Source organism: Lampris incognitus, chromosome 20, assembly GCF_029633865.1.
Source record: "Lampris incognitus isolate fLamInc1 chromosome 20, fLamInc1.hap2, whole genome shotgun sequence".
In the NCBI taxonomy this organism is placed as follows: Eukaryota; Metazoa; Chordata; class Actinopteri; order Lampriformes; family Lampridae; genus Lampris; species Lampris incognitus.
In genome coordinates, this window is record NC_079230.1 from 5,086,940 (window position 1) to 5,111,991 (window position 25,052).

Below are 25,052 nucleotides of genomic sequence, written 5' to 3' on the forward strand. Positions count from 1 at the left end.
GACTTTTACATTATGTGCAAAAAAAATTATGGTACGATCTACCTGAAACGACCATGAGCCGCCAAAAAGACCGCTCGTAATTTGCACTTGATTGTGTGCGTCATGTCATTTTTTACTGTGTGTTGGTTGCATCATTTCCTGCGAGAAGTTCATCGCTCTGTCCTAGAAACACACCAGCGCCCCCCAGTGCAGAGAAGTAGTCTAAACTTGATTTTTGATGATTGCCAACATGTCTGGTTACAGACACCGTTGCAGACGCAACATGACTACCACCGAGGCATTGCAGTATTTACAGGTGTTGGACAGCGGCCATTTTAAATTGTTTGAAAAATAGTATTGAAGTTTTTAAAATGTTAATTTTGGTGTCAGTTAGTTTCTTAACAGACATAACATATGTAATGTATTAATATCTCAACTGGGTATTTTCCTTAACAACCGTGATCTTGACAAAAAACAAAAAACACTGCGGTATATTTTTCGTGCGACACCATTCATACGTAAAAGAGGTAACAAATATACAGTTACAGTTTGTCATGCTGTCTACATGAATGAGTTTGCGTGAGCCAGATGAGCAGCGGTGATGTGGCCTGAGGAGGTGGCGATGAGAGTGTGACAGACAGCAAGACTTGAGGCAGAAAAGACTTCTGACTGATGGCGAGATGAGTCCGCCGTGTTTTAACGTGTCACTGGAAGGCCTGGTTTTTGGACAGGCAGAAGAGCTCTGGCCAGGTGCAGACACTAAGTCCACTCTTCTTCTCCCCACAGGGAGGTAGATGACCTAGCTACATGTGTGGTGCTTTTCATGTGTTTTTTTCCTTCCCCAGGAGGGTTTGGGTATCTTTGAAGTTAAAAATTCTAAGCTTCTTTTGTTGATGGTAGTGTCTTGCTCCACTGCTCTTCTTGCACCATTAGCACAGTCATACACCTCGTGAGCTTTTAGGCTTGTTAGATGACATTTACTCTTTGTATTTTGACAATTTGTAGTCTGTCATTTCTTGCACGTAGATACAAATACATAGCAAACCTATTCAGACCGTTTTTGTTTTTTTCCCATTGTGGTTGGAATCTGGCTGTTGTACATCTGATTTTGTTCCATTTGCTGTCATCAAACACAGATGTGTGAATGTTAGTTCCCTTCTGTGCTTTGCTCGTGCATAATGTGTCTCCACTTCACTAAGCTGTAAGTTAAGGACATGGTGGTAGGTAGCTCTCTGTACATTGGTTAAAATGTAAGAGCAAGTGAGGATTTTTCTAATATAGTACTCTAAAGTCTAGTCTTGGCCTCAAGCAGGCCATATAATTTTAAATAAATCTGTCAACAGAAAAAAAAAATTATGATTGCTCAAACCTTCTTTAATTTAAAGCAACCACTAATGTATATTTCTCTCTCACCTCCAGACTTCCAGCAGCTCTTAGTTCCTAAAGAGGAGGTTCACGCTGTGAAGCAGGAGTGGCGCCCCAGTCTGGACCAGGAGGAGCCAGATCTCCCACACATTAAAGTGGAACAGGAGAAACTGTTGATAAGCCAAGAGGGAGAGCAGCTTCAAAAACAGGAGGAGGCTGATGTCAGGTTTCCATTCCCTCCTGTCCCTGTAAAGAGTGGAAGTGATGAAGAGAAACCTCACTCCTCACAGCTTCATCAAAGCCAAACTGAGGAGGACAAACTGGTAGAGCCACCAGACGGAACTTCAACTGAACAGATGAAAACAGAACCTGATGGAGAGGACTTTGGACTGTCAGGACCAGCCAGCAACCTAGATCAGGATGGTGATTTAAAACCAACTAGTGATGGTGAGCCCCTGCCTTCAGACTATGATGAAAGTGAGACCGAAGACAGTGATGATGACTGGAACAAAACTAGAGAACCTTGGTCCAGTTTGGATGCACAAGATAACAATGAAAAAAGTCAACAGAGATCTGGTAAAAAACAACTTTCATTTGAAAAAGTCTTTAGTTACTCAGTATGTGGTAAAAAGTTTTCTCAAAGAGAAATGCAGAGACACACAAGATCACATAGAGGAGAGAAACCCTTTAGTTGCTCAGTCTGCGGTACAGGATTTTCTAAAAATGTAAATATGCAGACACATATGAGAACACATACAAGAGAGAAGCCATTTTGTTGCACAGTCTGTGGTAAAGGGTTTTCTAAAAATGGAAATATGCAGACACATATCAGAACACATACAAGAGAGAAGCCATTTAGTTGCTCAGTCTGCGGTAAAGGGTTTTCTCTTAAGGGAAATATGCAGACACACATGAGGACACATACAGGAGAGAAGCCATTTAGTTGCTCAGTCTGTGGTAAAGGGTTTTCTCAAAGAGGACATATCCAACTACACATGAGATCACATACAGGAGAGAAGCCATTTAGTTGTACAGTTTGTGGTAAAGGGTTTTCTATGAATAGAAAAATGCAGGAACACATGAGAACACATACAGGAGAGAAACCATTCACGTGCTCAGTCTGTGGTAAAGGGTTTTCTCTTAAGAGAAATATGCAGACACATATGAGAACACATACAGGAGAGAAGCCATTTAGTTGCTCAGTCTGTGGTAAAGAGTTTTCTCAAAAAAGAGTTCTGCAGACACACGTCAGAATACATACAGGAGAGAAACCTTTCACCTGCTCAGTTTGTGGTAAAGGGTTTACTCAAAATGTAAATATGCAGGCACACATGAGAACACATGCAGGAGAGAAGCCATTTAGTCGTACAATCTGTGATAAAGGGTTTTCTCAAAATAACACGTGTGCAGATACACATAAGAATGCATACAAGAGAGAAACCTTATAGTTGTACTACCTGCGATAAAGGGTTTCTTAGAAGCGACCAATTGAAGACATGTAGGAATACATACGGGAGAGAAATCATTTGCTTGCTCAGCCTGTGGCAAAAGGTTTTCTCAAAGAGGAGATGTGCAGATCCATAAGAACGCATACAGGAGAGAAACCTTTCATTTGTTCAGTTTGTGGTAAAGGGTTTTAACAACAGCAACAAAAAACGTGCAGATACACATCAACATACATACAAGAGACACAACTACTGTTTGTGTCAGGACTGTGGTGATCGTTGTCGGCAGAACTGTTAGACAAAACACATGACATATCACAGAGAAGAAAACTGGATTACTTGGCTCAGCTTGTGTAATAAAAACTGTTCACATGCCGTGATCAGATCATCATTTCAGTGGAGTGAAGGAAGAAAGCCGCTCTTATTTTACAATGACATTTGTTTCACCCATCATATTGTATAGGAGCAGTAGGCAGCTGCAGCTCCCGGGGAACAACTCCAGTTCTTTTTCTTATTGCCTTTGAATTTTTGTACTTCTGTCCTTGTTGCATGGTACTAGTATTACCTGGGGACCTCTTGTAGTTTGTAATAATTGTTGAGGCCGTCTGTGATCTTAATCACGGGCTAATCAGCCATGTCCGTAATTTGTAAAGTAAAAATTCCAGCGCAAATTACCAACCATATTTCCGTGAACACAGAGGTCATCTGATAATTAGCGCTAATCGGCATCTCAGGGTCATTTGGGGTCTTTCTTTTTTTAACTCTAGAACGACCAAGACGGTCATTATGACGGTTTTGGATTTTCAAAGTTTAATAACTTTGTGGGGAAAAAAAGATTCAGTCCTGTTGCTCCCCGAATTCTCCTAAAATTGCATATATTTGCATTAAAATGAGTTTTAGATTAATTGCGCAAAAAAAAGTTAAGATACGCTCAACCTAAAGTGACCATGACTGGTCAAAATGACCGTCTTGTAATTTGTGCGTGATCGTGTGCGTCATGTCAGTATATATGACGTGTTTTGCTCACATCATTTCCTTCGTGAAGTTCGCTGCTCTGTCCTCATAAAAACTAGTGTTCTCCAGTGCAGAGAAATAGTCTAACCTTGATGTCTGATTATTTCCAACATGTCTGGTTACAGACACCGTTACAGACGCAACAAGACTACCACTGAGGCGTTGCAGTATTTACAGGTGTTGGACAGCGGCCATTTTAAATTGTTTGAAAAATAGTATTAAAATTGTTAACATGTTAATTTTGGTGTCAGTTGTTTCTTAACAGACATACTAACCTATGCAATACATTAATATCTCAACTGGGTATTTATCTTGACAACCGTGATCTTGACAAAAAAAACAAAACACCGGTATATTTTTCGTGTGACACCATTCATACGTAAAAGAGGTAAAAAATATACAGTTACAGTTTGTCATGCTGTCTACATGAATGAGTTTGCGTGAGCCAGATGAGCAGCGGTGATGTGGCCTGAGGAGGTGGTGATGAGAGTGTGACAGACAGCAAGACTTAAGGCAGAAAAGACTTCTGACTCATGGCGAGATGAGTCCGCCGTGTTTTAACGTGTCACTGGAAGGCCTGGTTTTTGGACAGGCAGAAGAGCTCTGGCCAGGTGCAGACACTAAGTCCACTCTTCTTCTCCCCACAGGGAGGTAGATGACCTAGCTACATGTGTGGTGCTTTTCATGTGTTTTTTTCCTTCCCCAGGAGGGTTTGGGTATCTTTGAAGTTAAAAATTCTAAGCTTCTTTTGTTGATGGTAGTGTCTTGCTCCACTGCTCTTCTTGCACCATTAGCACAGTCATACACCTCGTGAGCTTTTAGGCTTGTTAGATGACATTTACTCTTTGTATTTTGACAATTTGTAGTCTGTCATTTCTTGCACGTAGATACAAATACATAGCAAACCTATTCAGACCGTTTTTGTTTTTTTCCCATTGTGGTTGGAATCTGGCTGTTGTACATCTGATTTTGTTCCATTTGCTGTCATCAAACACAGATGTGTGAATGTTAGTTCCCTTCTGTGCTTTGCTCGTGCATAATGTGTCTCCACTTCACTAAGCTGTAAGTTAAGGACATGGTGGTAGGTAGCTCTCTGTACATTGGTTAAAATGTAAGAGCAAGTGAGGATTTTTCTAATATAGTACTCTAAAGTTTTGAAATATATGTTGCAGTATTGTCCCATAGCACCCACAGGACCATGATGTACTGCCTAGTTTGCTGTGGGCTACTCTTTAAACAATAAATCATTGATTTCCACCCAGTTGTGTACACAAACAAACTGTTTAAATGTAAAAGTCAGATGGAATGAAGTGTTACATCGGCATATGGCTGTGATTCGTCATGGCATGTTTGTTTTTGCCATCATTGGTTGGCAGTTGGTCCATACCCCCTCCAGTCAAACATTACAAGAGGCACAGATGAAAGAAGCCATTAGGACATTGAAAATTACAACACTGAAAAGTACAAAAAACTTTTTTTTTTAAGTTTTTGTTTCATAAATTTCCCAAATGCCTTTTGAATTTACAAAATCCATTCAAAATAGGTATTTGGGGATCTGAAAAAGACAATTGATAATAACAAGCTCTTGTTTATATTTTAATACAGGAAATAGAGGAAAAGATACCTGAAAAGGTATCTGAAAAATGTATTTCCAGGGCAGCACTGATGCTATAAATGGCAAAAGTGTCAAATAATTCATGATAACCTATGGATGCAAAAATGGCTGCTATTAAAGTTCAAATTGGGCCTGAAATTTTGGAGCTGACCGTGGCTCGACAATATTCTATTCAAACCCGTCCACCAGCATCAATTAACTATGAAACCGAACTTGATTACAGCCCAACATTTTCTTGCAAATGGCATTTTCCCATTGATGGAAAAAAAAGGCTTCTGAATTAAATCTTAAATCAATATTGGCCAAGAACAGGAGTTATTCTGTCATTTTAAATGTTATTTAGTCATGAAAACATTCTTACAATGGCTTCTAACAAAGGCCACATAGATTAAAATCAGAGTAATAAAAAATGTGTAAACTATTGACCACGATAACGGGTATGGGGCAGGACATCGGAAATTTTGAAGTGTGATTAAACTCTCAGTCTTAAAGAAATTCAAGTCTTACAGGCCTATGAAATAATGGTCTAGTCTTGGGCTTCAAGCAGGCCATATAATTTTAAATAAATCTGTCAACAGAAAAAAATTTTATGATTGCTCAAACCTTCTTTAATTTAAAGCGACCACTAATGTATATTTCTCTCTCACCTCCAGACTTCCAGCAGCTCTTAGTTCCTAAAGAGGAGGTTCACGCTGTGAAGCAGGAGTGGCGCCCCAGTCTGGACCAGGAGGAGCCAGATCTCCCACACATTAAAGTGGAACAGGAGAAACTGTTGATAAGCCAAGAGGGAGAGCAGCTTCAAAAACAGGAGGAGGCTGATGTCAGGTTTCCATTCACTCCTGTCCCTGTAAAGAGTGAAAGTGATGAAGAGAAACCTCATTCCTCACAGCTTCATCAAAGCCAAACTGAGCAGGACAAACTGGTAGAGCCACCAGACAGAACTTCAACTGAACAGATGAAAACAGAACCTGATGGAGAGGACTTTGGACTGTCAGGACCAGCCAGCAACCTAGATCAGGATGGTGATTTAGAACCAACTAGTGATGGTGAGCCCCTGCCTTCAGACTATTGTGAAAGTGAGACCGAAGACAGTGATGATGACTGGAACAAAACTAGAGAACCTTGGTCCAGTTTGGATGCACAAGATAACAATGAAAAAAGTCAACAGAGATCTGGTAAAAAACAACTTTCATTTGAAAAAGTCTTTAGTTACTCAGTATGTGGTAAAAAGTTTTCTCAAAGAGAAATGCAGAGACACACACGATCACATAGAGGAGAGAAACCCTTTAGTTGCTCAGTCTGCGGTAAAGGGTTTTCTAAAAATGTAAATATGCAGACACATATGAGAACACATACAAGAGAGAAGCCATTTTGTTGCACAGTCTGTGGTAAAGGGTTTTCTAAAAATGGAAATATGCAGACACATATCAGAACACATACAAGAGAGAAGCCATTTAGTTGCTCAGTCTGCGGTAAAGGGTTTTCTCTTAAGGGAAATATGCAGACACACATGAGGACACATACAGGAGAGAAGCCATTTAGTTGCTCAGTCTGTGGTAAAGGGTTTTCTCAAAGAGGACATATCCAACTACACATGAGATCACATACAGGAGAGAAGCCATTTAGTTGTACAGTTTGTGGTAAAGGGTTTTCTATGAATAGAAAAATGCAGGAACACATGAGAACACATACAGGAGAGAAACCATTCATGTGCTCAGTCTGTGGTAAAGGGTTTTCTCTTAAGAGAAATATGCAGACACATATGAGAACACATACAGGAGAGAAGCCATTTAGTTGCTCAGTCTGTGGTAAAGGCTTTTCTCAAAAAAGAGTTCTGCAGACACACGTCAGAATACATACAGGAGAGAAACCTTTCACCTGCTCAGTTTGTGGTAAAGGGTTTACTCAAAATGTAAATATGCAGGCACACATGAGAACACATGCAGGAGAGAAGCCATTTAGTCGTACAATCTGTGATAAAGGGTTTTCTCAAAATAACACTTGTGCAGATACACATAAGAATGCATACAAGAGAGAAACCTTATAGTTGTACTACCTGCGATAAAGGGTTTCTTAGAAGCGACCAATTGAAGACATGTAGGAATACATACGGGAGAGAAATCATTTGCTTGCTCAGTCTGTGGCAAAAGGTTTTCTCAAAGAGGAGATGTGCAGATCCATAAGAACGCATACAGGAGAGAAACCTTTCATTTGTTCACTTTGTGGTAAAGGGTTTTAACAACAGCAACAAAAAACGTGCAGATACACATCAACATACATACAAGAGACACAACTACTGTTTGTGTCAGGACTGTGGTGATCGTTGTCGGCAGAACTGTTAGACAAAACACATGACATATCACAGAGAAGAAAACTGGATTACTTGGCTCAGCTTGTGGAATAAAAACTGTTCACATGCCGTGATCAGATCATCCTTTCAGTGGAGTGAAGGAAGAAAGCCGCTCTTATTTTACAATGACATTTGTTTCACCCATCATATTGTATAGGAGCAGTAGGCAGCTGCAGCTCCCGGGGACCAACTCCAGTTCTTTTTCTTATTGCCTTTGAATTTTTGTACTTCGGTCCTTGTTGCATGGTACTAGTATTACCTGGGGACCTCTTGTAGTTTGTAATAATTGCGGAGGCCATCTGTGATCTTAATCACAGGCTAATCAGCAATGTCCGTAATTTGTAAAGTAAAAATCCCAGCGCAAATTACCAACCATATTTCCGTGAACACAGAGGTCATCCGATGATTAGTGCTAATCGGCATCTCAGTTATTTGGGGTCATTTTCCTTTTTTCAACCCTAGAACGACCAAGACGGTCATTATGACCATTTTGGATTTTCAAAGTTTAATAACTTTGTCGGGGAAAAAAAGTTTCAGACCTGTTGCTCCCCGAATTCTCCTAAAATTGCATATATTTGCATTAAAATGAGTTTTAGATTAATTGCGCAAAAAAAAGTTAAGATACGCTCAACCTAAAGTGACCATGACTGGTCAAAATGACCGTCTTGTAATTTGTGCGTGATCGTGTGCATCATGTCAGTATTTATGACGTGTTTTGCTCACATCATTTCCTTCGTGAAGTTCGCTGCTCTGTCCTTGTAAAAACTAGTGTTCTCCAGTGCAGAGAAATAGTCTAACCTTGATGTCTGATTATTTCCAACATGTCTGGTTACAGACACTGTTCCAGACGCAACAAGACTGCCACTGAGGCGTTGCAGTATTTACAGGCATTGGACAGCGGCCATTTTAAACTGTTTGAAAAATAGTATTAAAATTGTTAAAATGTTAATTTTGGTGTCAGTTGTTTCATAACAGACATACTAACCTATGCAATACATTAATATCTCAACTGGGTATTTATCTTGACAACCGTGATCTTGACAAAAAAAACAAAACACCGGTATATTTTTCGTGTGACACCATTCATACGTAAAAGAGGTAACAAATATACAGTTACAGTTTGTCATGCTGTCTACATGAATGAGTTTGCGTGAGCCAGATGAGCAGCGGTGATGTGGCCTGAGGAGGTGGTGATGAGAGTGTGACAGACAGCAAGACTTAAGGCAGAAAAGACTTCTGACTCGTGGCGAGATGAGTCCGCCGTGTTTTAACGTGTCACTGGAAGGCCTGGTTTTTGGACAGGCAGAAGAGCTCTGGCCAGGTGCAGACACTAAGTCCACTCTTCTTCTCCACACAGGGAGGTAGATGACCTCGCTACATGTGTGGTGCTTTGCATGTTTTTTTCCTTCCCCAGGAGGGTTTGGGTATCTTTGAAGTTAAAAATTCTAAGCTTCTTTTGTTGATGATAGTGTCTTGCTCCACTGCTCTTCTTGCACCATTAGCACAGTCATACACCTCGTGAGCTTTTAGGTTTGTTAGATGACATTTACTCTTTGTATTTTGACAATTTGTAGTCTGTCATTTCTTGCACGTAGATACAAATACATAGCAAAACCATTCTGACCGTTTTTGTTTTTTTCCCATTGTGGTTGGAATCTGGCTGTTGTACATCTGATTTTGTTCCATTTGCTGTCATAAAACACAAATGTGTGAATGTTAGTTCCCTTCTGTGCTTTGCTCGTGCATAATGTGTCTCCACTTCACTAAGCTGTAAGTTAAGGACATGGTGGTAGGTAGCTCTCTGTACATTGGTTAAAATGTAAGAGCAAGTGAGGATTTTTCTAATATAGTACTCTAAAGTTTTGAAATATATGTTGCAGTATTGTCCCATAGCACCCACAGGACCATCATGTACTGCCTAGTTTGCTGCGGGCTACTCTTTAAACAATAAATCATTGATTTCCACCCAGTTGTGTACACAAACAAACTGTTTAAATGTAAAAGTCAGATGGAATGAAGTGTTACATCGGCATATGGCTGTGATTCGTCATGGCATGTTTGTTTTTGCCATCATTGGTTGGCAGTTGGTCCATACCCCCTCCAGTCAAACGTTACAAAGAGGCACAGATGAAAGAAGCCATTAGGACATTGAAAATTACAACACTGAAAAGTACAAAAAAAATTTTTTTTAAAGTTTTTGTTTCATAAATTTCCCAAATGCCTTTTGAATTTACAAAATCCATTCCAAAATAGGTATTTGGGGATCTGAAAAAGACAATTTATAACAGCAAGTTCTTTTTCATATTTTAATACAGGAACTAGAGGAAAAGATACCTGAAAAGGTATCTGAAAAATGTATTTCCAGGGCAGCACTGATGTTATAAATGGCAAAAGTGTCAAATAATTCATGATAACCTCTGGATTCAAAAATGGTCACTATTAAAGTTCAAATTGGGCCTGAAATTTTGGAGCTGACCGTGGCTCGACAATATTCTATTCAAACCCGTCCACCAGCATCAATTAACTATGAAACCGAACTTGATTACAGCCCAACATTTTCTTGCAAATGGCATTTTCCCATTGATGGAAAAAAAAGGCTTCTGAATTAAATCTTAAATCAATATTGGCCAAGAACAGGAGTTATTCTGTCATTTTAAATGTTATTTAGTCATGAAAACATTCTTACAATGGCTTCTAACAAAGGCCACATAGATTAAAATCAGAGTAATAAAAAATGTGTAAACTATTGACCACGATAACGGGTATGGGGCAGGACATCGGAAATTTTGAAGTGTGATTAAACTCTCAGTCTTAAAGAAATTCAAGTCTTACAGGCCTATGAAATAATGGTCTAGTCTTGGGCTTCAAGCAGGCCATATAATTTTAAATAAATCTGTCAACAGAAAAAAAATTTATGATTGCTCAAACCTTCTTTAATTTAAAGCGACCACTAATGTATATTTCTCTCTCACCTCCAGACTTCCAGCAGCTCTTAGTTCCTAAAGAGGAGGTTCACGCTGTGAAGCAGGAGTGGCGCCCCAGTCTGGACCAGGAGGAGCCAGATCTCCCACACATTAAAGTGGAACAGGAGAAACTGTTGATAAGCCAAGAGGGAGAGCAGCTTCAAAAACAGGAGGAGGCTGATGTCAGGTTTCCATTCACTCCTGTCCCTGTAAAGAGTGAAAGTGATGAAGAGAAACCTCATTCCTCACAGCTTCATCAAAGCCAAACTGAGCAGGACAAACTGGTAGAGCCACCAGACAGAACTTCAACTGAACAGATGAAAACAGAACCTGATGGAGAGGACTTTGGACTGTCAGGACCAGCCAGCAACCTAGATCAGGATGGTGATTTAGAACCAACTAGTGATGGTGAGCCCCTGCCTTCAGACTATTGTGAAAGTGAGACCGAAGACAGTGATGATGACTGGAACAAAACTAGAGAACCTTGGTCCAGTTTGGATGCACAAGATAACAATGAAAAAAGTCAACAGAGATCTGGTAAAAAACAACTTTCATTTGAAAAAGTCTTTAGTTACTCAGTATGTGGTAAAAAGTTTTCTCAAAGAGAAATGCAGAGACACACACGATCACATAGAGGAGAGAAACCCTTTAGTTGCTCAGTCTGCGGTAAAGGGTTTTCTAAAAATGTAAATATGCAGACACATATGAGAACACATACAAGAGAGAAGCCATTTTGTTGCACAGTCTGTGGTAAAGGGTTTTCTAAAAATGGAAATATGCAGACACATATCAGAACACATACAAGAGAGAAGCCATTTAGTTGCTCAGTCTGCGGTAAAGGGTTTTCTCTTAAGGGAAATATGCAGACACACATGAGGACACATACAGGAGAGAAGCCATTTAGTTGCTCAGTCTGTGGTAAAGGGTTTTCTCAAAGAGGACATATCCAACTACACATGAGATCACATACAGGAGAGAAGCCATTTAGTTGTACAGTTTGTGGTAAAGGGTTTTCTATGAATAGAAAAATGCAGGAACACATGAGAACACATACAGGAGAGAAACCATTCATGTGCTCAGTCTGTGGTAAAGGGTTTTCTCTTAAGAGAAATATGCAGACACATATGAGAACACATACAGGAGAGAAGCCATTTAGTTGCTCAGTCTGTGGTAAAGGCTTTTCTCAAAAAAGAGTTCTGCAGACACACGTCAGAATACATACAGGAGAGAAACCTTTCACCTGCTCAGTTTGTGGTAAAGGGTTTACTCAAAATGTAAATATGCAGGCACACATGAGAACACATGCAGGAGAGAAGCCATTTAGTCGTACAATCTGTGATAAAGGGTTTTCTCAAAATAACACTTGTGCAGATACACATAAGAATGCATACAAGAGAGAAACCTTATAGTTGTACTACCTGCGATAAAGGGTTTCTTAGAAGCGACCAATTGAAGACATGTAGGAATACATACGGGAGAGAAATCATTTGCTTGCTCAGTCTGTGGCAAAAGGTTTTCTCAAAGAGGAGATGTGCAGATCCATAAGAACGCATACAGGAGAGAAACCTTTCATTTGTTCACTTTGTGGTAAAGGGTTTTAACAACAGCAACAAAAAACGTGCAGATACACATCAACATACATACAAGAGACACAACTACTGTTTGTGTCAGGACTGTGGTGATCGTTGTCGGCAGAACTGTTAGACAAAACACATGACATATCACAGAGAAGAAAACTGGATTACTTGGCTCAGCTTGTGGAATAAAAACTGTTCACATGCCGTGATCAGATCATCCTTTCAGTGGAGTGAAGGAAGAAAGCCGCTCTTATTTTACAATGACATTTGTTTCACCCATCATATTGTATAGGAGCAGTAGGCAGCTGCAGCTCCCGGGGACCAACTCCAGTTCTTTTTCTTATTGCCTTTGAATTTTTGTACTTCGGTCCTTGTTGCATGGTACTAGTATTACCTGGGGACCTCTTGTAGTTTGTAATAATTGCGGAGGCCATCTGTGATCTTAATCACAGGCTAATCAGCAATGTCCGTAATTTGTAAAGTAAAAATCCCAGCGCAAATTACCAACCATATTTCCGTGAACACAGAGGTCATCCGATGATTAGTGCTAATCGGCATCTCAGTTATTTGGGGTCATTTTCCTTTTTTCAACCCTAGAACGACCAAGACGGTCATTATGACCATTTTGGATTTTCAAAGTTTAATAACTTTGTCGGGGAAAAAAAGTTTCAGACCTGTTGCTCCCCGAATTCTCCTAAAATTGCATATATTTGCATTAAAATGAGTTTTAGATTAATTGCGCAAAAAAAAGTTAAGATACGCTCAACCTAAAGTGACCATGACTGGTCAAAATGACCGTCTTGTAATTTGTGCGTGATCGTGTGCATCATGTCAGTATTTATGACGTGTTTTGCTCACATCATTTCCTTCGTGAAGTTCGCTGCTCTGTCCTTGTAAAAACTAGTGTTCTCCAGTGCAGAGAAATAGTCTAACCTTGATGTCTGATTATTTCCAACATGTCTGGTTACAGACACTGTTCCAGACGCAACAAGACTGCCACTGAGGCGTTGCAGTATTTACAGGCATTGGACAGCGGCCATTTTAAACTGTTTGAAAAATAGTATTAAAATTGTTAAAATGTTAATTTTGGTGTCAGTTGTTTCATAACAGACATACTAACCTATGCAATACATTAATATCTCAACTGGGTATTTATCTTGACAACCGTGATCTTGACAAAAAAAACAAAACACCGGTATATTTTTCGTGTGACACCATTCATACGTAAAAGAGGTAACAAATATACAGTTACAGTTTGTCATGCTGTCTACATGAATGAGTTTGCGTGAGCCAGATGAGCAGCGGTGATGTGGCCTGAGGAGGTGGTGATGAGAGTGTGACAGACAGCAAGACTTAAGGCAGAAAAGACTTCTGACTCGTGGCGAGATGAGTCCGCCGTGTTTTAACGTGTCACTGGAAGGCCTGGTTTTTGGACAGGCAGAAGAGCTCTGGCCAGGTGCAGACACTAAGTCCACTCTTCTTCTCCACACAGGGAGGTAGATGACCTCGCTACATGTGTGGTGCTTTGCATGTTTTTTTCCTTCCCCAGGAGGGTTTGGGTATCTTTGAAGTTAAAAATTCTAAGCTTCTTTTGTTGATGATAGTGTCTTGCTCCACTGCTCTTCTTGCACCATTAGCACAGTCATACACCTCGTGAGCTTTTAGGTTTGTTAGATGACATTTACTCTTTGTATTTTGACAATTTGTAGTCTGTCATTTCTTGCACGTAGATACAAATACATAGCAAAACCATTCTGACCGTTTTTGTTTTTTTCCCATTGTGGTTGGAATCTGGCTGTTGTACATCTGATTTTGTTCCATTTGCTGTCATAAAACACAAATGTGTGAATGTTAGTTCCCTTCTGTGCTTTGCTCGTGCATAATGTGTCTCCACTTCACTAAGCTGTAAGTTAAGGACATGGTGGTAGGTAGCTCTCTGTACATTGGTTAAAATGTAAGAGCAAGTGAGGATTTTTCTAATATAGTACTCTAAAGTTTTGAAATATATGTTGCAGTATTGTCCCATAGCACCCACAGGACCATCATGTACTGCCTAGTTTGCTGCGGGCTACTCTTTAAACAATAAATCATTGATTTCCACCCAGTTGTGTACACAAACAAACTGTTTAAATGTAAAAGTCAGATGGAATGAAGTGTTACATCGGCATATGGCTGTGATTCGTCATGGCATGTTTGTTTTTGCCATCATTGGTTGGCAGTTGGTCCATACCCCCTCCAGTCAAACGTTACAAAGAGGCACAGATGAAAGAAGCCATTAGGACATTGAAAATTACAACACTGAAAAGTACAAAAAAAATTTTTTTTAAAGTTTTTGTTTCATAAATTTCCCAAATGCCTTTTGAATTTACAAAATCCATTCCAAAATAGGTATTTGGGGATCTGAAAAAGACAATTTATAACAGCAAGTTCTTTTTCATATTTTAATACAGGAACTAGAGGAAAAGATACCTGAAAAGGTATCTGAAAAATGTATTTCCAGGGCAGCACTGATGTTATAAATGGCAAAAGTGTCAAATAATTCATGATAACCTCTGGATTCAAAAATGGTCACTATTAAAGTTCAAATTGGGCCTGAAATTTTGGAGCTGACCGTGGCTCGACAATATTCTATTCAAACCCGTCCACCAGCATCAATTAACTATGAAACCGAACTTGATTACAGCCCAACATTTTCTTACAAATGGCATTTTCCCATTGATGGAAAAAAAGGCTTCTGAATTAAATCTTAATGCAATATTGGCCAAGAACAGGAGTCATTCTGCCATTTTTAAACATTCTTTAGTCATTAAAACATTCTTACAATGGCTTCTAACAAAGGCCACATAGATTAAAATCAGAGTAATGAAAAATGTGTAAACTATTGACCACGATAACGGGTATGGGGCAGGACATCAGACAATTTTGAAGTGTGATTAAACTCTCAGTCTTAAAGAAATTCAAGTCTTACAGGCCTATGAAATAATGGTCTAGTCTTGGGCTTCAAGCAGGCCATATAATTTTAAATAAATCTGTCAACAGAAAAAAAAATTTATGATTGCTCAAACCTTCTTTAATTTAAAGCAACCACTAATGTATATTTCTCTCTCACCTCCAGACTTCCAGCAGCTCTTAGTTCCTAAAGAGGAGGTTCACGCTGTGAAGCAGGAGTGGCGCCCCAGTCTGGACCAGGAGGAGCCAGATCTCCCACACATTAAAGTGGAACAGGAGAAACTGTTGATCAGCCAAGAGGGAGAGCAGCTTCAAAAACAGGAGGAGGCTGATATCAGGTTTCCATTCACTCCTGTCCTTGTAAAGAGTGGAAGTGATGAAGAGAAACCTCACTCCTCACAGCTTCATCAAAGCCAAACTGAGGAGGACAAACAGGTAGAGCCACCAGACAGCAATTCAACTCAACAGATGAAAACAGAACCTGATGGAGAGGACTTTGGACTGTCAGCACCAGCCAGTAACCTAGATCAGGATGGTGATTTAGAACCAACTAGTGATGGTGAGCCCCTGCCTTCAGACTATGGTGAAAGTGAGACCGAAGACAGTGATGATGACTGGAACAAAACTAGAGAACCTCGGTCCAGTTTGGATGTACAAGATAACAATGAAAAAAGTCAACAGAGATCTGGTAAAAAACAACTTTCATTTGAAAAAGTCTTTAGTTACTCAGTATGTGGTAAAAAGTTTTCTCAAAGAGAAATGCAGAGTCACACACGATCACATAGAGGAGAGAAACCCTTTAGTTGCTCAGTCTGCGGTAAAGGGTTTTCTAAAAATGTAAATATGCAGACACATATGAGAACACATACAAGAGAGAAGCCATTTAGTTGCTCAGTCTGTGGTAAAGGCTTTTCTGTTAAGGGAAATATGCAGACACATATGAGAACACACACAGGAGAGAAGCCATTTAGTTGCTCAGTCTGTGGTAAAGGGTTTTCTGTTAAGAGAAATATGCAGACACATATGAGAACACATACAGGAGAGAAGCCATTTAGCTGCTCAGTCTGTGGTAAAGGGTTTTCTCTTAAGAGAAATATGCAGACACATATGAGAACACATACAGGAGAGAAGCCATTTAGCTGCTCAGTCTGTGGTAAAGGGTTTTCTCAAAAAAAAGTTCTGCAGGCACACAGAAGAACACACACACGAGAGAAACCTTATAGTTGCACTGTCTGCAGTAAACGGTTTTCTGAAAATGGAAATATGCAGACCCATATGAGAACACATACAGGAGAGAAACCTTTCACCTGCTCAGTGTGTGGTAAAGGGTTTACTCAAAATGGAAATATGCAGGTACACATGAGAACACATGTAGGAGAGAAGCCATTTAGTGGCAGTCTGTGTTAAAGGGTTTTCTCAAAACAAGAACACACACAGGAGAGAAACCTTATAGTTGCACTACCCGTGTTAAAGGGTTTTGTTGAAGCACTGAATTGAAGACACGTGAGAATCCGTATGGGTGAGAAATCATTTGATTGCTCAGTCTGTGGAAAAAGTTTTTTTCAAAGAGGAGACGCGCAGACCCATAAGAACGCATACAGGAGAGACACCTTTCATTTTTTCAGTTTGTGGTGAAGGGTTTAAGAAGAAAAAAAGTGTGCCGATACACATGAAAATACATACCAGAGATAAAACTACTGTTTGTGTCAAGACTGTGGTGACAGTCGTCGGCAGAACTGTCAGACAAAACATGACATACCACAGAGAAGTGAATTGGATTACTTGGCTCAACTTGTGGAAAAAAAACTAGTCACATGCTGTGATCAGATCATCGTTTGAATGGTGAGACAGAAGAAAGCCACTCTATTTTGTCATTGTAGGTTACAATGATTTTGTAGGTTACAATTTGTTTGCTGTTTGTTTGTTTTTGTTTTTTCATTTAACCCATCATATTACATTGGAGCAGAGGGCAGCTGCAGCCCCCGGGGACCAACTCCAGTTCTTTTTCCTATTGCCTTTGAATTTTTTTAATTATGTTCTAGTCGCATGGTACTAGTATTACCTAGGGACGTCTTGTAGTTAAACTAATTGTGGAGGCTGTCTGTGATCTTAATCTCGGGCGAACCGGCAATGTCTGTAACTTGTAAGGAAAATATTCCAGCCCAAATTACCTACCATATTTCGGTGAACACAGAGGTCATCTGATTAGTGTCATTGTTCTAGTGCAGGGTGCCCAACTCCAGGCCTCGAGGGCCGCAGTGGCCACAGGTATTTGTTGCAACCATGCGCTATACCACCCGATTTAACTAATTGCTTTCCCTCCTTGGTCCAAGAGTTGAGCTAATTAGTTAAATCAAGTGGTGTAGTGCATGGTTGGAACAAATACCCGCAGACACTGCGGCCCTGGAGGCCTGGAGTTGGGCACCCCTGTTCTAGTGTTAAGTAAATTTTTTGTGTTCTCTGTGCCTTTCTTCTGCCTCTTTCCCAGTCAAAACTAGAGAACCTCGGTCCAGTTTGGATGCACAAGATAACAATGAAAAAAGTCAACAGAGATCTGGTAAAAAACAACTTTCATTTCAGGACAAACTGGTAGAGCCACCAGACAGAACTTCAACTGAACAGATGAAAACAGAACCTGATGGAGAGGACTTTGGACTGTCAGGACCAGCCAGCAACCTAGATCAGGATGGTGATTTAGAACCAACTAGTGATGGTGAGCCCCTGCCTTCAGGCTATTGTGAAAGTGAGACCGAAGACAGTGATGATGACTGGAACAAAACTAGAGAACCTTGGTCCAGTTTGGATGCACGAGATAACAATGAAAAAAGTCAACAGAGATCTGGTAAAAAACAACTTTCATTTGAAAAACTATTTCGTTACTCAGTATGTGGTAAAAAGTTTTCTCAAAGAGAAATGCAAAGACACACGAGATCGCGTAGAGGAGAGAAACCCTTTAGTTGCTCAGTCTGCGGTAAAGGATTTTCTAAAAATGTAAATATGCAGACACGTATGAGAACACATACAAGAGAGAAGCCATTTAGTTGCTCAGTCTGTGGTAAAGGGTTTTCTGTTAAGGGAAATATGCAGACACACATGAGAACACATACAGGAGAGAAGCCATTTAGTTGCTCAGTCTGTGGTAAAGGGTTTTCTGTTAAGGGAAATATGCAGACACACATGAGAACACATACAGGAGAGAAGCCATTTAGTTGCTCAGTCTGTGGTAAAGGGTTTTCTGTTAAGGGAAATATGCAGACACACATGAGAACACATACAGGAGAGAAGCCATTTAGTTGCTCAGTCTGTGGTAAAGGGTTTTCTGTTAAGGGAAATATGCAGACACACATGAGAACACATACAGGAGAGAAGCCATTTAGTTGCTCAGTCTGTGGTAAAGGGTTTTCTCGAAAAAGAGTTCTGCAGACACACGTCAGAATACATACAGGAGAGAAACCTTTCACCTGCTCAGTTTGTGGTAAAGGGTTTACTCAGAATGGAAATATGCAGGTACACATGAGAACACATACAGGAGAGAAGCCATTTAGTCGTACAGTCTTTGGTAAAGGGTTTTCTCAAAATAACACTTGTGTAGATGCACATAAGAACACACACAGGAGAGAAACCTTATAGTTGCACTGTCTGTGGTAAAGGGTTTTTTAGAAGCGACCAATTGAAAACACATGAGAATATGTACAGGAGAGAAATCATTTGCTTGCTCAGTCTGTGGTAAAAGGTTTTCTCAAAGAGAAGATGTGCAGACCCATAAGAACGCATACAGGAGAGAAACCTTTCATTTGTTCAGTTTGTGGTAAAAGGTTTTAGCAAAAACCCTTTGCTAAAACCCTTTGCAGATATACATGAAAATGCATACTAGAGACAAAACTACGGTTTGTGTCGAGACTGTGGTGAACGTATTTGGCAGAACTATTGGAGAAAACGCTGTTCACATGCCATGATCAGATCATCATTTGAGTGGAGAGAAAGAAGAAAGCCACTCTTATTTTGTCATTGTAGGTTACAATTTGTTTTGTTTTGTTCTTTGTTTCATTTCACCCATCATATTGTATAAGAGCAGAGGGCAGCTGCAGCTCCCGGGGACCAACTCCAGTTCTTTTTCGTATTACCTTTAAATTTTTCTAATTATGTCCTAGTCGCACGGTACTAGTATTACCCGGGGACCTCTTGTAGTTTGTAATAATTGCAGAGGCCATCTGTGAGCTTAATCACGGACGAAACGACAATGTCCATAATTTGCAAAGTAAAAATTCCAGCCCAGATTACCTACCATATTTCAGTGAACACAGAGATCATCTGATAATTAGTGTGGTCGTTCTAGTGTTAAGCAAGGTTTTGTTTTCTCTGTGCCTTTCTTCTGCCTCTTTCCCAGTCGAGAATTGTGGGGGCTGCGGTGGGAGTTAGGAATGAAAGTTTTGACAGCATTTTGGGTGCAAATTTAAATCACATGAGATCCCCAGGTAATATCAGTCCAGTGCGAATAGGACTTCAGTTGTAGTGAGGACTCTGTTATGGTTGGGTACCAAACTCGATACTTTTGAGGGTACTGACCAAATTACATCGGTACTGTCGAGTACCTATTGGTGCTAGATCAATTGGTGACAATTTTTGGTACCTTGACAATGGGTGGCGCAGTGGTTTGCATGGTCGCCTCACAGCAAGAAGGTTCTGGGTTTGAGCCCTGGGCTAGTCCAACCTTGGGGGTCGTCCCGGGTCGTCCTCTGTGTGGAGTTTGCATGTTCTCCCCATATCTGTGTGGGTTTCCTCCGGGTGCTCTGGTTTCCTCCCACAGTCCAAACTCATGTAGGTGAGGTGGATCGATCGTATTAAATTGTCCCTACTTATGAATATGTGTGTGTATCTCGGCCCTGTGTGATGACCTGGCGGCCTGTCCAGGGTGTCTCCCCACCTGCCGCTGAATGACTGCTGGGATAGGCTCCAGCATTCCCACGACCCTGAGAGCAGGATAAGCGGTTCGGATGATGGATGGATGGGTGGATGGTATCCGCAGCTCTTGTTTACACCGCCAAAACTCTTTTTGGTCAGAAAAAGAGGCTTGTGGTGAGTGAGTGAGTGAGTGAGTGAGTGAGTGAGTGAGTGAGTGAGTGAGTGTGAGAGAGAGAGAGAGAGTTCATGTCTTTAATGAATGGCTCCTTGTTTTGCTGCTATTCAACAATAAAGAATACCGTTTGGAACAATTCGTCTGTTTATTTAGTAGCCTAGTACCAGACGCTGTTAGACTGAGATACAATAGGCTATGCCTTGTTGCAGTCAACGTATCGTGCTGAGCAAATAGCCCAAAAAGGAAACAGTGCAACGCTGCTCACTTCGCTTGTAGCCTAGGCTAAATTTGGAGGTTTGTGGGTTGGGTCAGGTTCGATGTGTTAATCAACCTATATTTTAGCAGGTCGGGTGGTGCGGATTGGCTCTCATAACGGTTGGGGGGTTGTGGGTAGGGGGGTTCGGAACCAGGAGGGGGGGGGGCGTAGGGGACAAGTCCCCCTCAATGTTGGAGGGAGGCAAAAAAGTCCCCTCCCCCCCAATAAACAAGAACATCCACTACTAGATGTATGCATAAATGTATATCATATTGGACATATTCTCCCTGTACGTGTCAGCATTCATGTCATTCCCATCCCACAATATGTAAAAGTATTAGTTTTTAACAATAACAAGAAATCCCCCCCCCTCCCCATGTCTTTGGTACTGGCAGCAGCCTGCTGGGACGTGACTGCGGTGACGTGGCAGTGCTACTCACAACTTTTCAAGGCAGCAACGATGAGTCCTCCTCTGTTCACCATCACTCACAGGTTTGTAAATTCCCTCACGAACAAAGTGTACTTTGTACAAAGTGTACATTTTTAAAAGATAAACATGTCGTTATGATGAAACCTGAGGTTGAAGCATATCTATTAAATTAAGTGAATGTATTTTTGCCATCTCCTGTCAATGCTAGTCAGTGAGCAGGAAGGCTAACTTTAGCTAGCAGAGAACACACATTTCAGAGTACTGTGTTTTATATAGCATGTACATTCATTTCAGAGTACTGTGTTTTATATAGCATGTACATTCATTTCAGAGTACTGTGTTTTGGTAGTTTGGTAACTTCATAATGTGTTGCTAAGCTGTTGGGTAACTTTGCTAGCTAGTTAAGCTTAATGTGAGAAATGAAAACGTTGCATACAGTACAGCAACCTGACCTGACAAGGCTGTACAGCATTTACAGTATACAGTACAGGCAGGGTAAATGCATATTTTGTTGCACTTTGTTGCATATTGCTTTCTTGCATTGTTCTCTTTGTTATCAATACAATCTTCCGGGGGAGGCCTTATCATATGGCCACCATGAAACATGTTTTTCAATGCTGAGAACTGTCATGAAATGGCAGTTTAAAACTGTTTTTAAAAAAATGTTCTGCGGTAGCATTACCCCGGACCCCCTACAGGGTTTTGTCCTCCTCTAATATCAAACTCTCTTACACTGAAAACAGTTAATGATGAAAGAGTTGATAGCTTGTCTGTGCTTCTGGATTTTCAGGAGTCTGTAATTCCTGAAAAAGTTGAAATCAGGGATATGAGCTTTCCAGTTGGGCCCTATATCCCTCCTCTGCTTCGCTGTTACCAGTGCCAGAGATATGGACATGTGGCAGCAGTTTGCAAAGGAAAGCAGAGGTGTCCCAAATGTGGAGGTGAGCACAGAATTGAAGATTGCAAAGATAATGTGCAGGAAAAGTGTTGTGATTGTGGTGGATAACACAGGGTAACATATGGTGGTTGTGAAGTCAGAAAGAGGGTTGTGGAAATTGGGCAAGTGAAAGTTATTAACAACATAAGCTTTGTAGAAGCAGTGAAGAGGGTACAAGGACAAAGGAGAAGGGATGAAATGGACAAAATTAATCAACCTTTGAGATCAGAAGTCGGTCAAACAGAGAAACCTAACACAGCACTGACGGGGGATAAACTGATTCTGTTCATTGCCTATGTTATCAACTGTTCTGATCATTCAAACACAAAACAAAGAAAATTAGAATAATTGTCAAAGGAGCTGAGAAGTTTTTGGGTATAAAAGATGTATCCTGGGAGCATATTACTAAAAGACTCGAAGCAGATGGAAAGCCGGGAGGACCAGGTGATAGGACAATCTGATCATTTTGCAATGGAATGCAAGAAGTTTGACATCGAATTGCCAAGAGTTTAAAGGATTCATTAAAGAGCTTAAAAAGAAGCCAGAAATCATGTGTTCAGGAAACCTGGCTTAAACCAGAATTAGAATTTATTATCAGAATCAGAAACAATTTATTGTCATCTCAGTCATGTACTCTCATACACACAAAAGAGACGAAATTTCGTTTCTCAGCCCACAGCAGTGCAACACGAAAGACAAAAAACACATATCCAAAAGAAAATGACACCACCAAAAACATACAAAAACGAAGAGAACAAAGAAGGAAAAAAAACACAAACGGTCAACAACACAGTCCATTTAGTAAATTTGCAACACAGTCCAAAAATGTCACTGTCCAGAGAATGAACACCAGCCAGGAGGACTGTCAAAACCACCGGTCTGCATGGGCTAGCACTTAGCCTAGCCTGCCCCGCTTCCACGTCCAGTCAGACCGCCCTCGGTGTTTCCTCTTTGGGCGCAGCTCTAGGCAGGGCCGTGGTCCCTGGGCCCACAGGACGCAGCAGACCAGGCTCCCTCAGCCAATCCAATTCCAGTTCTCCCAGCCAGACATCTCCCCCGTACTCCACACGATGACACAACCGCAGACGCAGACAAACCACTGCACAGCTGATGCTAGGTGAAGCCGCCGCCAAACCGCCCTCGGTGTTATCGGAACCGCAGGTCTGCATGGGCTAGCAGCTAGATTAGCCTGCTCTGCATCCCCACTTCCCTGTCCTGTCAGACCGCCCTCGGTGTTTCCTCTTCGGGCGCAGCTCCAGGCAGGGCCGTGGGCCCACAGGACGCAGCAGACCAAGCTCTCCCAGCCATCAAACGAAATCGACGATCACAGACATCATTCTTCACACAATGACACAAACTCAGATGAAGACATGGATAAAGACACTGCATAGTCGGAACTGGGGGAGGCCACCGCCTCCCCAAGTTCGCGCCGCCATTTTCCCATGTGTTCTTACCAAGGGATATGATAGTTTCCACAGAGATAGGGGGGAGGGCAACGGAGGAGGGTGTATTATATTTTTGAAGCAAGGGGTGCAATATAGAGTTTTGAGGAAATGAACAGAGATGGAATATTTGGTAATTGAAGTTTGGAAAAGAGAGGGAAATGTTAAAGTTGTTAACTTTTACAATCCATGTAAGAAGCTATCGAAAGAATTAATGGATGAGCTCACTGCATATTTAGGAGGGAAAGTGATGTGTTGTGGTGATTTTAACGCCCATAGCACGTTATGGGGTAGTGGTAATGATGACAATGGAATGGTGATTGAAGAGTTCATGGAGAATAAAAACTAAGTGTGCCTAAATGACGGAAGTGGTACAAGAATTGATATCAGAACAGGCACAGAATCGGCATTAGATCTTTCACTAGTAGTGTCAGATTCATTGGCAGGTGTTTGCTCGTGGGAAGTAATTAGAGCAACGACTGTAGGACCGTGACCACTATCCTATAGTCACTGAAGTAGGGTTGAGTTTGGAAGAACATGATGCTGATAGGTTACAGAGATGGTCTTTCATTGGTGCTGATTGTGAAATTTTTTTAAATATCAGTGAACAAGAAATGCAAAAAATTGATATTAATGAAGATATTGATAGTTTAAATGATTATATTTGTAAAGCTATTCTGGAGGCTGCAAAGAAGTCCAGTCAGATGAAGGGAGGTAAGCACAAAAGGAAGATTGCACCATGGTGGACAAAGGAATGTGATAAAGCAATTAAGTCTAAAAATACAGCTTTTAAAATATTGAAAAGAAATCACAATTTCTTTTCAAGCAAATGCAAGAAGAATCATAAAAAACGCAGAGAAGGAATTTTGGAGGTCATTTTGTAACTCAGTGGGAAAGGAAACAGAAATTGCTAACATTTGGAGAGTGATAAAAAGAATGAATTGGATCAAAAGCGAATAAGGGTATCCAGTATTAAGTGATGGTGAAGTAACAGCAGTGAGAGATGAAGAGAGGGCAGAGATGCTGGCAAAAACGTTTTGCAAGGAAGATCAATACAAGTTAGAATAGGAAAGAAATATTCAGCAAATTGTATTGTTAAAAATGGAACACCTCAAGGAAGCATAGTAAGCCCTCTAATATTTTCCATAATGGTAAATGATGTATTTATGGAAATGGGCCTTCCGCTTTTTCCAGACGGTGGGGCAATTTGGAAGAGGGAAAGAAATGTGGAATTCATTATAAAGAAACTGCAGGGGGGCTATTATGAAAGTAGAAGAATGGTCATATAAATGGGGTTTTAAATTTTCAGTTGATAAGAAAAAGACAATGTTCTTTACAAGGAAAAGAATTGATAATGAAATTAAACCAAAATTATATAATCAAGAATTGGAAAACGTGAAAAACATAAGTTTTTAGGGATATGGTTTGATGAAATAATTACATGGTTTATACATATTCAGAAAGTCGTGGACAAATGTAAGAGGGTACTAAATGTAATGAGGTGTTTAGTTGGAAGTGAACGGGGGACAGATAGAACTGCTTTGAAGGCCATATACAGTGGTTTAATTGGGTCAGTATTAGATGGTGGTTGTGTGGTGTATGGGTCAGCAGCAAACACTTCTCTAAAAAATGAGATAAGATGCAGTATCAGGC

The 25,052-nt window shown here is 40.6% G+C and overlaps 2 protein-coding genes across 2 annotated transcripts; both read left to right on the forward strand.

Annotated features, from left to right (window-relative positions):
• Window positions 1–10,721: 10,721 nt before the first annotated feature.
• LOC130130955 (zinc finger protein 84-like) lies at window positions 10,722–16,664 on the forward strand. Its single transcript, XM_056300819.1, is given in 5 exon segments — window positions 10,722–12,095; window positions 12,097–12,182; window positions 12,184–12,318; window positions 13,746–13,804; window positions 15,424–16,664. Coding segments are annotated over 5 exon segments (2,895 nt in total).
• Window positions 16,665–18,170: 1,506 nt separating this feature from the next.
• On the forward strand, window positions 18,171–19,676 carry LOC130130956 (gastrula zinc finger protein XlCGF7.1-like). Its single transcript, XM_056300820.1, has 2 exons — window positions 18,171–18,816; window positions 19,645–19,676. Exons 1-2 carry the CDS (start codon window positions 18,171–18,173, stop codon window positions 19,674–19,676), a joined length of 678 nt encoding a protein of 225 aa, XP_056156795.1.
• Window positions 19,677–25,052: the final 5,376 nt, after the last annotated feature.

Coding starts and splice junctions, on each gene's coding strand:
- LOC130130956 (XM_056300820.1), top strand. CDS start 18,171: ATGCAAAGACACACGAGATCGCGTAGAGGAGAGAAACCCTTTAGTTGC. Junction 18,817..19,644: donor ATTTAGTCGTACAGTCTTTG/GTAAAGGGTTTT, acceptor CCTCTTTCCCAG/TCGAGAATTGTGGGGGCTGC.